Raw genomic sequence first — 14,488 nt, 5'->3', positions numbered from 1 at the left:
ATGTGTCTCTGTTTTTTTTTGTTTTTGTTTTTATGTTTTAAAGCATTGGAGATTCATTGTAGATGAACAGCCTATAATTTTTTGCATCCTGTGTATGAAGTTTCCCCTCTCCAATCACATTTTAATCAAACTACGCTGGTTCTTCTGAACAATGTCTTGAACGTCCCATTTTCCTCAGGCTTTCAAGAGAAAGCATGTTCAACAGGTGCTGGCTTCATCCTTACATAGGGGATCACCTGATTCACACCTGTTTGTTCCACAAAATTGAAGAACTCACTGACTGAATGCCACACTACTATTATTGTGAACACCCCCTTTTCTACTTTTCTTTACTAATAGCCCAATTTCATAGCCTTAAGAATGTGCATATCATGAATGCTTGGTCTTGTTGGATTTGTGAGAATCTACTGAATCTACTGGTACCTTGTTTCCCATGTATCAGTAAGAAATATACTCAAAACCTGGATTAATCTTTTAGTCACATAGCACTACTATTATTCTGAACACTACTGTATATCTAAATATCTAAAAAGGAAGAGTAAAATAGGAGAGTAGAATAGAGTAGAGTAGAGCCACTTAGGTGCCTGGTCTTGAGAACCAGGGATGGTAGTGTGGTAAGGTGTCGTAACACGGACCCGCAACAGGGGGCGCAAATGAACGGACAATGGATAAGACAAAGAGTAACAATTTAATGTTGTGAAATGCACAACTGGATACAGACCAAAATATATAATGCCAATAAACACAAGGTGACGTGCGGGCAGGCTCGAAGATAGACGATGACTTGCAGAGAATTACCTTAAACGGTAGCTGATTTCTCAGCGAGGAGGTGGAGTAATAATCCGGCTTTTGTAGGGAAGGTGGTGATTGGTGACAGCTGGTGTAAATGAGTGACAGCTGTCACTCTCTGTTGTCTCGGCGCCCTCTCATGCTTGAAGCCCGCACTCCAAGCAGGGCGCCGACTGGTGGTGGTGGGCCAGCAGTACCTCCTCTTCAGCGGCCACACACAACAGGACCCCCCCCTCAACGGGCGCCTCCTGGCGCCCGACCAGGCTTGTCCGGGTGGCGGCGGTAGAAAGCGGCCAGGAGGGCCGGGTCCAGGATGAAGCTCCTCTTCACCCAGGAGCGTTCTTCGGGTCCGTACCCCTCCCAGTCCACCAGGTATTGAAAACCCCGGCCCTTCCGACGGACGTCCAGGAGCCGACGAACAGTCCATGCCAGCTCCCCGTCGATGATCCGGGCAGGAGGTGGTACGGGTCCAGGGGTGCAGAGTAGTGATGGCGTGGTATGGTTTCAATCTGGAGACGTGAAACACTGGGTGAATCCGCAGTGAAGCTTGGAGTTTCAGCTCACCGCGGCCGGGCTGAGGATCTGACTATGGAAAAAGGTCCCATGAAACCGGTCTTTGAGTTTCTGCGATTCAACCTGAAGTGGGATGTCCTTAGTTGATAACCACACCTCCCTGCCCAGGCTGGTATGTAGGGGCCGGGGAACGCCGGCGATCTGCATGGGCCTTCGCCCCGTCCGGGCCTGCAACAGGGCAGAACGGCGGTCCGCCACACCCGGCGGCACCTCCGCAGGTGGGCCTGGACGATGGGGACCCCGACCTCCTCCCTCCACGAGTGGGAACAATGGGGGCTGATACCCCAAACACACCTCAAAAGGGTGAGAGGCCGGTAGCTGATGAGACTTGGCTATTGTGGCGTACTCGATCCAGGCCAGATGGTCACTCCAAGCCGCCGGATGCGCGGAGGTTACGCAGCGGAGGGCCTGCTCCAACTCCTGGTTCGCCGCTCTGCCTGGCTGTTCGTCTGTGGGTGATACCCGGACGAGAGACTTCACGGTGGCCCCCAGTTCCTTACAAAAACTCCTCCAGACCTGCGAGAAGAACTGGGGACCACGATCCGAAACGATGTCCGATGGTATCCCATGCAGACGCACGACATGGTGGACCAGGAGGTCTGCTGTCTCCTGGGCCATCGGGAGCTTCGGAAGGGCCACGAAGTGGGCCGCCTTGGAGAACCGGTCCACTATCGTGAGGATGACGGTGTTGCCCTGGGACGGCGTGAGGCCCGTGACGAAGTCCAGGCCGATGTGAGACCAGGGGCGATGAGGCACAGGCAGGGGCTGGAGGAGGCCCCTGATCTTATGGTGATCCGCCTTGCCCCTAGCACAGGTGGTACAGGCCTGGACATAGTCCCGGACGTCGGCTTCCAGTGACGCCCACCAGAAGCGCTGCTGGACCACTGCCACGGTCCTACGCACTCCGGGATGACAGGAGAGCTTGGATCCGTGGCAGAAGTCCAAGACGGCAGCCCTGGCCTCTGGTGGGACGTAGAGTCTGTTCTTAGGACCGTTCCCCGAGTCCGGGTTCCTTGCCAGGGCCTCCCGGACGGTCTTCTCCACGTCCCAGGTGAGGGTGGCCACGACAGTGGACTCGGGAACGATGGTCTCGATGGGGTCTGACAACACGGCCTTGGCTTCCTCTTCGTGCACTCGGGACAGTGCGTCGGATCGTTGGTTCCTAGTCCCGGGACGGTAGGTGATCCGGAAGTCAAAGCGTCCGAAGAACAGGGACCCAGCAGGCTTGCCTGGGGTTCAGCCGCTTGGCGGTCCGGATGTACTCCAGGTTCTGATGGTCCGTGAAAACCGTGAAAGGCACCGTAGCTCCCTCCAACAGGTGTCTCCACTCTTCAAGAGCCTCCTCACCGCGAGGAGTTCCCGATTGCCCACGTCATAGTTGCCTTCAGCGGGGGTCAACCTGCGGGAAAAGTAGGCACATGGATGGAGAACCTTGTGGACTCCCCGCTCTGGGACAGCACGGCTCCTATCCCTGAGTCAGAGGCGTCCACCTCCACTATGAACTGGCGAGTAGGATCAGGCTGCACCAGAACTGGTGCAGACGAAAACCGGCGTTTCAACTCCCTAAACGCGGCTTCGCACCGATCCGACCAGGTGAAAGGGACTTTAGTGGAGGTCAGGGCAGTCAGGGGCTAACAACCTGACTGTAACCTTTAATGAACCTCCGGTAGAAATTTGCAAAGCCGAGGAACTGTTGCAGCGTCCTACGGCTTGTTGGTTGGGCCAATCTCTCACCGCCGCAACCTTGGCCGGATCCGGCTGCGACGGGAGTTGGAGGAGATTATGAACCCCAGGAAGGACAAAGACGTGCGGTGGAACTCACACTTCTCGCCCTTCACAAGCAACCGGTTTCTCTAGTAACCGCTGCAGGACCTGACGTACATGCTGGACATTAGTCTCAGGGTCCGGAGAAAAGATGAGTATTCATCCGATATACGAAGACAAACCGGTGCGGAAGTCCCGCACGACGTCATTAACCAATGCTTGGAACGTCGCGGGGGCATTAGTGAGGCCGAACGGCATGACCAGGTACTCAAAGTAACCTAACCGGGGTGTTAAATGCCGTTCTTCCATTCGTCTCCCTGTCCCGGATCCGAACCAGGTGGTACGCATTCCTAAGATCTAGTTTGGTGAACATTTTGGCTCCATGCAGGGGCTGAACACCGAATCCAACAGGGGCAACGGGTATCGATTGCGAACCGTATCTCGTTCAGCCCTCGTAGTCAATGCATGGACGGCGTCCGCCGTCTTTTTTACCCACAAAAAAGAAACCCGCACCCATCGGGGAGGTGGAGTTTCCGAATCAACCCGCGGCTAAGGAGTTCCGGATGTGAGAGGTTGTACAATCTACTGGACGGGTACTCAGCGCCCGAGATCAAATCGATGGCACAATCGTACGGTCGGTGCGGGGGAAGAGTGAGTGCCAGATCTTGCTGAAGACGTCAGCAACATCGTGGTACACCTCGGGCCACCAACCGTCAGATTGGGGGGGACTTTGAACTCCTCTTTAGCTGTGATTCCGGGTGGAACCGAGGATCCAAGACACTCCCGGTGGCAGGTTCGCTCCACTGCGTCACCACCCCAGACGGCCAATCAATCCGGGGATTGTGCTTCACCATCCATGGAAATCCCAAAATCACTCGGGAGGTAGAAGGTGTCACAAAAAAACACGATCTCCTCCCTGTGATTCCCAGACATGTCTGATGTGTAATTAACGGGAGTAGAGTGCCATCTAGTGCTCGCACCTTAAACGGTGAAGGCAGAGCCACCAGAGGAAGCCCTACTTCCCTTGCCCATCTACTATCCAGCAGATTCCCTTCTGACCCCGTGTCTACCAGTGCTGGGGCGTGAAGGGTTAAATCCCCACTCAGGATTGTTACTGGGATTCGTGCAGATTTATGGGTTTTCCCCGTGTACATATTATGGCCCACCCTTAGCCCAGTTCCTAAGGATGGACGTTGGAGTTTGATCGTTTGGGGCAGTCTTTTAACATGTGCTCACAAGAGCCACAGAAAAAACACTCCCCGCGGGCCAGCCTCCTTTGTCTGATATTTGATTTTAATTTGGCCCTGCTCGTGTCCATAGCTTCGTCAGCAGGGGGAGCTGTTGCCACACGGAGCCCTCTGGCAGTGGAACGTGGGGACGACGACACCCTTTCGGACCCGGAGGAAAGAGGGACGGCTTGTGCTCGACCACGCCCCCCCGACCTGCTCCCGACGGTGTTCATTCAACCGGTTGTCTAAGCGTATAACCAAATTGATAAGCCCGTCGAAATCTTGCGGATCCTCCTTAGCCAGCAAATGCTCCTTCAGGGCCGGAGACAGTCCGTTTACAAAGGAGGCGCGGAGCGCAACGTTATTCCAGCCGGACCTCGCAGCCGCGATGCGGAAAGTCGACTGCATAATCAGCTGCGCTCTGGCGCCCCTGTCTCATTGACAGCAGCACGCTCGAGGCGGTCTCGCCTCTGTTGGGATATGATCAAACACCTGTTTGAATTCCCGTACAAACCCAGGTATGACGTCAGGAGCCACGAATTCTGTTCCCAAAGCGCCGTAGCCCAGGCGCGTGCCTCACTCGAAGCAAATTAATACACATAAGCCACCCGGCTGGCATATGACTGCTTACATAACGGGACGCTGTGCGAAAACGATACGCGAACCACTGCATTAAGAAGTCTGCGCACAGTTTCGACAAGCCCTCCGTACGGTTCTGGAGGGCTATGTAAGCTTCAGGGGACGGGTGGGGGGGTTGTTTGAACGGCCATTGGAACGTGTCTGGTCTGTGGCCCAGGGCCAGCAGGAGGAGTCATGCAGCAGCGCTCGAGTCGCGCGCTTCCACTCTGGCGGTGCGAGCCTCCACCCTCCGATTGAGGACTGCATTCTGCTCGGCTACCAGATTTAACTGCGCGGTGTGAAAGCGGTAAGGATTTGCTGCAGATCACTTACCACTGCCTCCTGCTGATGCATGCGCTCCTTGTTCTCCCATTGCTTGTTCAAGCTGTGGTTGACGCCCCTTGGGATCCATGACGATATGGCCGAGAAATCCTGTTGGGAAGGTGTCGTAACACGGACCCGCAACAGGGGGCGCAAATGAACGGACAATGGATAAGACAAAGAGTAACAATTTAATGTTGTGAAACGCACAACTGGATACAGACCAAAATATATAATGCCAATTAAACACAAGGTGACGTGCGGGCAGGCTCGAAGATAGGAGACCTCTGGCGATCGGCGAGCCGGGACCCACACAGCTTCCACCACCAACGGCCTGAAGAACACCGGAGCCGCCAAGTCCTGAGTCCCCAGGTGGTCACCGTCTTCTGTTGCAGACCCTGGTACTGCTGGCAGAAGATGAAAACAGTTAATAGTGAGTGTGTATCCACACACCCAGTAATCCTTCACCCACAGGTCTTCAGGGATGGAAAACCTCCACCTCTGACACAGAATCACCCGTGCAGCTCCTGACAGTTGCTCCTTGGATGTAGTGAGAGGCGAAGACGTCGCAGACTCTCACTTCACGCCAATCTAATTATGACAGACTTCAGGAATACGGCCTGCACACAGAACATAATTAGTCTCAAAATGTATGACTTGCAGAGAATTACCTTAAACGGTAGCTGATTTCTCGGAGAGGAGGTGGAGTAATAATCCGGCATTTGTAGGGAAGGTGGTGATTGGTGACAGCTGGTGTAAATGAGTGACAGCTGTCACTCTCTGTTGTCTCGGCGCCCTCTCATGCTTGAAGCCCGCACTCCAAGCAGGGCGCCGACTGGTGGTGGTGGGCCAGCAGTACCTCCTCTTCAGTGGCCCACACAACAGGTAGGTTTGAAAAGCTGTTTTATCCCATGGGAAGTCTCCTTTCCCACCCAAGCAGCTCAAGAAAAAGGTATATACGAGGGCTGTCAATAAAGTAACGGTCCTTTTTATTTTTTTCAAAAACTATATGGATTTCATTCATATGTTTTTACGTCAGAGATGCTTGAACCCTCGTGCGCATGCGTGAGTTTTTTCCACGCCTGTCGGTGACGTCATTCGCCTGTGAGCACTCCTTGTGGGAGGAGTCGTCCAGCCCCTCGTCGGAATTCCTTTTGTCTGAGAAGTTGCTGAGAGACTGGCGCGTTGTTTGATCAAATTTTTTTCTAAAACCTGTGAGACACATCGAAGTGGACACGGTTCGAAAAATTAAGCTGGTTTTCAGTGAAAATTTTAACGGCTGATGAGAGATTTTGAGGTGATTTCTGTCGCTTTAAGGACTTCCCCACGGTGCGAGACGTCGCTCAGCGCTCTCAGCCGCCGTCGTCAGCCTGTTCAAGCTGAAAACCTCCACATTTCAGGCTCTATTGATCCAGGACGTCGTGAGAGAACAGAGAAGTTTCAGAAGAAGTCGGTTTCCAGCATTTTATCCGGATATTCCACTGTTAAAGGAGATTTTTTTAATGAAAGACGTGCGGACGGGTTCCGCGCGTCGGGACGCAGCCGACGCGGTGCGGCGGCACAGGAAAAAACACCTCCGTGTTGATAACCATTTGTAAAATCCAGGCGGCTTTTGATGGCTTTCAGTGGAGTGCAGTATATGAGAAATGTTTAACAGCAGGACATGTTCCAACTTGTCCTTAAGGCTTTCAACGAGGTGTTTTCCTGTGGTGGAGAAAAACACCTCCAGCCGTTAAATTTCACTGAAAACCAGCTTAATTTTTCGAACCGTGTCCACTTCGATGTGTCTCACAGGTTTAGAAAAAATTTTGATCAAACACCCCGCCAGTCCTCTCAGCAACTTCTCAGACAAAGGAATTCCGACGAGGGGCTGGATGACTCCTTCCACACGGAGTGCTCACAGGCGAATGACGTCACCGACAGGCGTGGAAAAACTCACGCATGCGCACGAGGGTTCAAGCATGGCTGACGTATAAAACATATAATGAAATCCATATAGTTTTGAAAAAAATAAAAGGACCGTTGCTTTATTGACAGACCTCGTATAATATAATAAGTAAAAAGACATAAGAAGGATAAGACATCACAGGAGAAGATTGTAGTAAAGGTAATTAATATGTAGACTAGTAGTGAAATCAAATATATACTCAACAAAAATATAAACGCAACACTTTTGGTTTTGCTCCCATTTTGTATGAGATGAACTCAAAGATCTAAAACTTTTTCCACACTACACAATATCACCATTTCCCTCAAATATGTTCACAACACCAGTCTAAATCTGTGATAGTGAGCACTTCTCCTTTGCTGAGATAATCCATCCACCTCACAGGTGTGCCATATCAAGATGCTGATTAGACACCATGATAGTGCACAGGTGTGCCTTAGACTGCCCACAATAAAAGGCCACTCTGAAAGGTGCAGTTTTTATCACACAGCACAATGCCACAGATGTTGCAAGATTGAGGGATGCGTGCAATTGGCATGCTGACAGCAGGAATGTCAACCAGAGCTGTTGCTCGTGTATTGAATGTTCATTTCTCTACCATAAGCCGTCTCCAAAGGCGTTTCAGAGAATTTGGCAGTACATCCAACCAGCCTCACAACAGCAGACCACGTGAAACCACACCAGCCCAGGACCTCCACATCCAGCATGTCACACTCCAAGATCATCTGAGACCAGCCACTCGGACAGCTGCTGAAACAATCGGTTTGCATAACCAAAGAATTTCTGCACAAACTGTCAGATACCATCTCAGAGAAGCTCATCTGCATGCTCGTCGTCCTCATCGGGGTCTCGACCTGACTCCAGTTGGTCGTCGTTACCGACTTGAGTGGGCAAATGCTCACATTCGCTGGTGTTTGGCACGTTGGAGAGGTGTTCTCTTCACAGATGAATCCCGGTTCACACTGTCCAGGGCAGCGTGTGTGGCGTCATGTGGGTTGAGCGGTTTTCTGATGTCAATGTTGTGGATCGAGTGGCCCATGGTGGCGGTGGGGTTATGGTATGGGCAGGCGTCTGGTTATGGACGAAGAACACAGGTGCATTTTATTGATGGTATTTTGAATGCACAGAGATACCGTGACGAGATCCTGAGGCCCATTGTTGTGCATACATCCAAGAACATCACCTATGTTGCAGCAGGATAATGCACGGCCCCATGTGCAAGGATCTGTACACAGTTCTTGGAAGCTGAAAATGTCTCAGTTCTTGCATGGCCAGCATACTCACCTGACATGTCACCCATTGAGCATGTTTGGGATGCTCTGGACCGGCGTATACGACAGCGTGTACCAGTTCCTGCCAATATTCCAGCCACTTCGCACAGCCATTGAAGAGGAGTGGACCAACATTCCACAGGCCACAATTGACAACCTGATCAACTCTATGTGAAGGAGATGGTGTTGCACTGCATGAGGCAAATGGTGGTCACACCAGATACTGACTGGTATCCCCACCCCCAATAAAAACAAAACTGCCCTTTCAGAGTGGCCTTTTATTGTGGGCAGTCTAAGGCACACCTGTGCACTAATCATGGTGTCTTAATCAGCATTCTTGATATGGCACACCTGTGAGGTGGGATGGAGTATCTCAGCAAGGAGAAGTCCTCACTATCACAGATTTAGACTGGTTTGTGAACAATATTTGAGGGAAGGTGATATGTGTATGTGGAAAAGTTTTAGATCTTTGAGTTCATCTCATACAAAATGGGAGCCAAACCAAAAGTGTTGCGTTTATATGTTTGTTGAGTGTATGTTTACTAGGAGTCATAACCGTTATTGAACTGCCAACTAAACAATTTAAAATTATACTTGTAGCACTGACTATTGCCAAAAAATTATATTGCTGAATTGGAAAGATAAACAATTAATCAATATCACTCCACTGGTCGAACCTCCTTTTTGAATATATGTCAATGGAAAAAAATATCCGTTTGATTAAGTCACCAGTTACCACAATTTAATGAAACGTGGTCCTTATTTATTAACTCGTTGAAGGTCTGATTTTTGCTTGTTAGGGAATGCCACTCTTGCACCTGTTAAAGTACTGTATTAATATTAGATTATGACTTGTTTCTTATGTTTTTGATCCACTAACTTTTGTCTCTTGTGCTGCAGATTCAGGTTGCGGCTCATTGTTGTTGAATATATTAGCACTAGCAGAGGTGATAGCTTGTATCTTTTAAAGTCGGTGGCCCTTTGGGTATGATGATGTTGTGCGGCCTGATGCAGGCCGAGATGGTTTGGTTGTCCTGATAGTGGGGTCCTGGGTTTGCTTGGAGATCCAGGGTCAGGGGTGGGTTGGGTGCTGGCCTGGGCTTCCTTTCGGCTTCCTCCCTTGTGGAGTGTGAGTGCAGCTATGTGCCTGCGGGGTGCTGGTCGGAGGGTTTGGCCTCCCGGGGGGACCCTGGCGCCGCCCTGCTCCACGGGGATGCTGGTCCTGGTGGGGGGTGGGGTCGACGTTTCTTTTTGAGTGCGGGTCTTGCCTACTCTGCCATGGATGGGCTGGGCGGGGGGTCGGTGCCTCTCTCTGGAGCGTGGCACATACGTGGCCTTCCATGCCTCGGGCTCTCCCTTGGGGTCTGTGGGGCCTGTCTCTCTCCCTGCGGCTTCTTGGTTGCCCCTGCCACTCTTAGGCCTCATCTCATGCCTTCCATGGGTCGGGGGGCTGCCTTGCGGGGTGCCTCACCCTTCTCCGCTTGTCTGGCCCCCTGGACTTCCTGTGCTCCTCCGGGACTGTCCACCACCTCCCTGTCTCATGGTTGCCGTAGCGCTTCACTTGAGTGAAGATACATGACCGCACACCCTGGCCCCACCGGACCCCCTGACCCACCCCCTGCACCACGCTTCTCCCTTCTGCCAGCTGTAGGGGTTAGGCCTCACGTGTCCCACCCCTTTTAATGCACTTTAGCTTAGTAACTGCACGCATATTATACTGGGGTTTAAGTAGCACATTATAGGGTTCATATAGGTCCAGGGTCAGGTGTTGGTGTTGGGTTTGCAGGACAGCCTGTGGCGCAGCAGTGGGCTGCATCCTCCCACGGCAGCCTGCCATCTGCTGCTTCTGCCCTGCCATTTTAACGCATACATTTTATTTTTATACATTTAGTAAACACCAATTTAGATTCGGGGCCACTAGGCGGGGGTGGGATTGCAGGGCAGGCTGTGGTGCAGCAGTGTGCCACGGCCTCCCACGGCAGTCTGCCACCTGCCGTTCATGTCCTGCTTTTAATGCAACACTTTATTCTTACGCACTTAGGGGGTTGCACACATCAAGGGAGATTAATTATAATAACAAGGGTGTGACTGCTATTTAGGGTCAGCGTGGCATGTGGGGTCACCCCCATGTGGCTGGAGACATGTGGGGCATGGGCTGTTTGTCCTGTCCTGCCGTGGTCTCTGTCCAGTGCGCAGGTACCTGAGGACCCTCTCCATCTACTGTGGACCTTGTTGAGGACCTCAGTAGATGAAGAAGGTCATGGGGATGCCTCCACTTCACCTGGCTGCAGCGGACAGATGTTATTTTCGAGAGGTGGGAATGGACCGGTCGTCTACTGGGTGGTTGCCATCCAGTACCCAAGGTTGTTCTGTGGTGTCCTGGATGTGTTGAGGTGCATGAATCCTGATTTGACTTGCTGTGTGATAATGTGATGAAAGCGTCTGTATGAAGACGGAACCCTTCTCATCAGATTTGGTTTTTCTGATGTTGCAGGATTTGCTGAGGTGTGTGTGTGTGTGTGTGTGTGTGTTTGTGTGTGTCCCAGTGTGATGCTGATGCCTATGTGGTAATGGCCATGTGTCGTTTATGGTAGACTACTGCACAGATTGATCCTTTTCCTGTCTACTGTTGTCTCAGTATATCAGAACAAGTTTCAGTGCTGAAAATTCAAACCCTCAAATACTGAAGCTAAAGCTCACAGGCCACATGGAATTATGACATTACATCCACAGCCTGTGTTTTCCTACATAGTCAAAGTTTTTTAAAAGTGGGTTCATACTCTACTATAATGTGCAGTAACGAACATCTTGAGCCAATGAGCTTTGGACTTTGTGGTGTTCTGTAAAAGTTACAAATCCTTCCTCTGATTTCAGGTATTGCTTGTATTGCTCTGTCATTTGTGGATGCCCAAGGCTGCCCCCTGCAGGTCACAGTCAATGACTCCTCCATGCTGCAGAGATTGGATCTTTGCACCATCCCGCTCCATCCAGACCACTTTGACCAGCTGACCACTGTGATTAAGGTGGACACCTCACACCTCAGTTCACCTGCAGGTAACCACATCTGTATGCCACAGAGGTGCTCACATGATGGTCATGGCACAGTTTGAAAGGAAACTAATACTAAGAGCTGCTGTGCTGGAGTTATCGTGAATCGAGGGCTGGGCACCAAAACCTGCTTCCAATATTGTACAGATTCCTGTACCATCAGTGTCTACTGGACCCCATCAGAACAAAGATTTGTTCCTCATGTCATGTTTCCATTTGATGCCAGTAATATGGGGAGTGTGAACACAGTCATTGCGCTCTAGTCCATGCATTAAAGTTCTCAGTCACCACGACGGATTTCTGTCATTTGGAGAATTTAACCACACATACGTGTGTGCACATGGTGTCATGCATGTTTTGGGGCTGAAATATGATAGTCTCACTATCAAAGCAACATCCCATTCTGCGCTAATCAAAGCAGCAATGTCAGTGTGTATGACGCCGCACTGTGAAGGAAGGGACTGTGTGAATTTTCCTTCCTCTCCGCTCTGTTTACTGCTTGCTATGAGCCACAGTCCTTCTGCTCCCTGTCTTTGTGAGAACATTGGCAGACCTTCCCCAAGTAGAGCAGGGTGTGGCTTTGCTTTGAACCAATGAAGCAATGATCCGACTCTTTATCTTAATTCCCCCCCCCCCGCTAAAACCCTAAAGAGCGTATGTCTGTGAATAATATTTACCTTTTTCATATTAAACCAACCAGTTATGGTCATCTGAAACAGTTGATAGATGTATTTTATAACTTAAAAACGTGACCGATGCTAACACGTTAGCATGTCTATGGCATTTTCAATGTTAAAGTTAGCATTAAGCTGTTCGCATCTCAGCACAGTTTGTGTGTCTTTGTTGTCTAAATAAAAATAATTAATGGCTTAGCGTTGTTGTCGTAAAAGAGTCCAAATGTATTACGATTGTAATTTTTTTATTATTTTTATTTATGTATTATTAATAATAATAGCACAACAAAAGTAATAATAACTAATATTGCTACAATACAGTTTTGAGAAACAGACAAAAAGAACCTGATAAAACAAAAACACACAGAAAGGTAAAACCAACTAACATATAAATAAATAAATATAGAAATAAATAACTGTTTCCTGTGACACCTAGTGACTTAAATCTCCACTTCATCCCTGTTTTATTTAAGTTTAATGACAATTGTTTTGGTCAACCACATCTAAGCCTGTGTTTTTACACAAGAAAAAAATAAAATGCAGTAACCTGCCATTTGTGTGTTTTTTCATGAAAATAACTTATTAAAGATCACATATTACACTTTAGTCAGGCCTTTAAAATACTTTAGTGGACTCTTGCTGTAATATGTTGTCAGTGTTGAGAGAGTTGCTGTAGGCATCTAAAAAATGCTCATAATTGTGTTAAACCTGATGGAAATCTCTTTGTGGTGGTCCGGTGATGTATTATGTGCAAATAAAAACAAACATTACTCCAGTATGTTTTGATGAGAATATAACATCATAACTTTATTACAAGCTCCACGTTGATGTTCCGTGATAAGGACCTTGAAAATAATTCACTTAAAGAAATAATGCAACTCACTGTAAGTTAAAAAAAAAAAAAAAATGCTTATCGATTACTAAAATAATCGTTAGTTGCAGCCCCAGTTGTTTTAGGAGTGAGAGCATTTTACAGATTAAATGTGAATAAGCCAGTTTTGATGTTTCTCCAGTGCGCATGTGTTTTAGAACTGGTGACAGTGTTACTTTGTGCACAGCAGAACAATGTTGTCAGTTGCTTTAGGCCCTAATTTTGTATTTTATTGACTGTACAGCGACACAGCATCCATTTGGTGCATTTACCGGAATAGAACTGATCAAAATACTACGGAAGACAAAGAACTTGACAGTTTGAAGTGCGTTTTCTTTGTTTCAGAAGACTTTATACCCATTAAAATTCACCAGAATATACAAAATTTAACTTGCTCTTTTAAAATTAAACTGTTTTATCTTTTAACTGTGCTTTTCTTGGTTTTAATTTTGAATTTAGATTCATTTGTGTTGTTGTGAATTATGTGAAGCGCCTTGGGGCGACTTTGTCGTGATTTGGCGCTATATAAATTAATAAATTGAAATTGATTGAAATTAAAAAATTTCTGTGGGAGATCCCCAGACCCCCATATAGGCCATGGGGCAAAAGCTGTATCTTGTCACTTCGTGGTGACTCTCAAGGGGCAACTTAATTTCTTTTTTATTTCAGAGATAATGTCATTGTCATTGACATTGATAATGTCAAAGCAATTTTCAAAAAGTTCCCACGTCAAAAGTTGCTCCGAAGTTTTTAATTAGCCCTTTTTAATCGTACCAATTAGGCTTAGTTTAGACTGTGGATAATATGGGGCGACACTATCTTGTCTTAGTTTCCATTTTTAGCTCTAGGGGGCTAATGCAAATGAGCCAATCAAATTGCTTGGATTTCCAAGATGGCAGCCCCCATGGATTGCTGCATTCACATTGTGTCTGAAGAAAATAGCACTGTTTTACCAGTTTCTGCAAACTGTATGTCAAAGATTAAGGAGTGTGCTAGTAAGTAGAAACATCTAGATGGTGTACAACGTATTGCTGCTGAGAAGTTGTTAGAAACCTTTGAAGAGACTGCCAATTTAGATCGACTTGGGTATCATAAACAGTGCTACAGGAGGTTCACTGATAAGACTAAGATAGAAAGGGCTATCAAACACTGTGCAAAACAAAGTAACACCAACCCTGATGAAGTCATTGCCACTCCACCTTGAAGAAGTGCTAGACAGAGCTCCAATCCTTCATGTTCTGCTGTCCAAAGGCAAACTTCAGCATCCAGAAGAAACAGCTATGTCCTACCGGAGCAGTGCATAATTTGTAAATGCGATAAATACATCAAAGTTGTGCATTCCAGAACTCGAAGACGAGAACCGCTGTCCAGATATGAATATG

At 48.6% G+C, this 14,488-nt stretch overlaps 1 protein-coding gene across 1 annotated transcript in view; it reads left to right on the top strand.

Annotated features, from left to right (window-relative positions):
* The window catches only part of szt2 (SZT2 subunit of KICSTOR complex), a 701,839-nt gene that overhangs the window by 406,781 nt on the left and 280,570 nt on the right, over positions 1-14,488 (top strand). Inside the window, 1 exon segment of the mRNA XM_034179252.1 lies at positions 11,388-11,567. Within this exon segment, the coding sequence (XP_034035143.1) occupies positions 11,388-11,567 (180 nt within the window).

Source organism: Thalassophryne amazonica, chromosome 10, assembly GCF_902500255.1.
Source record: "Thalassophryne amazonica chromosome 10, fThaAma1.1, whole genome shotgun sequence".
Lineage (NCBI taxonomy): Eukaryota > Metazoa > Chordata > Actinopteri > Batrachoidiformes > Batrachoididae > Thalassophryne > Thalassophryne amazonica.
The sequence above is the reverse complement of the archived record's forward strand: the minus strand, read 5'-3'. Positions and strand labels throughout refer to the sequence as shown.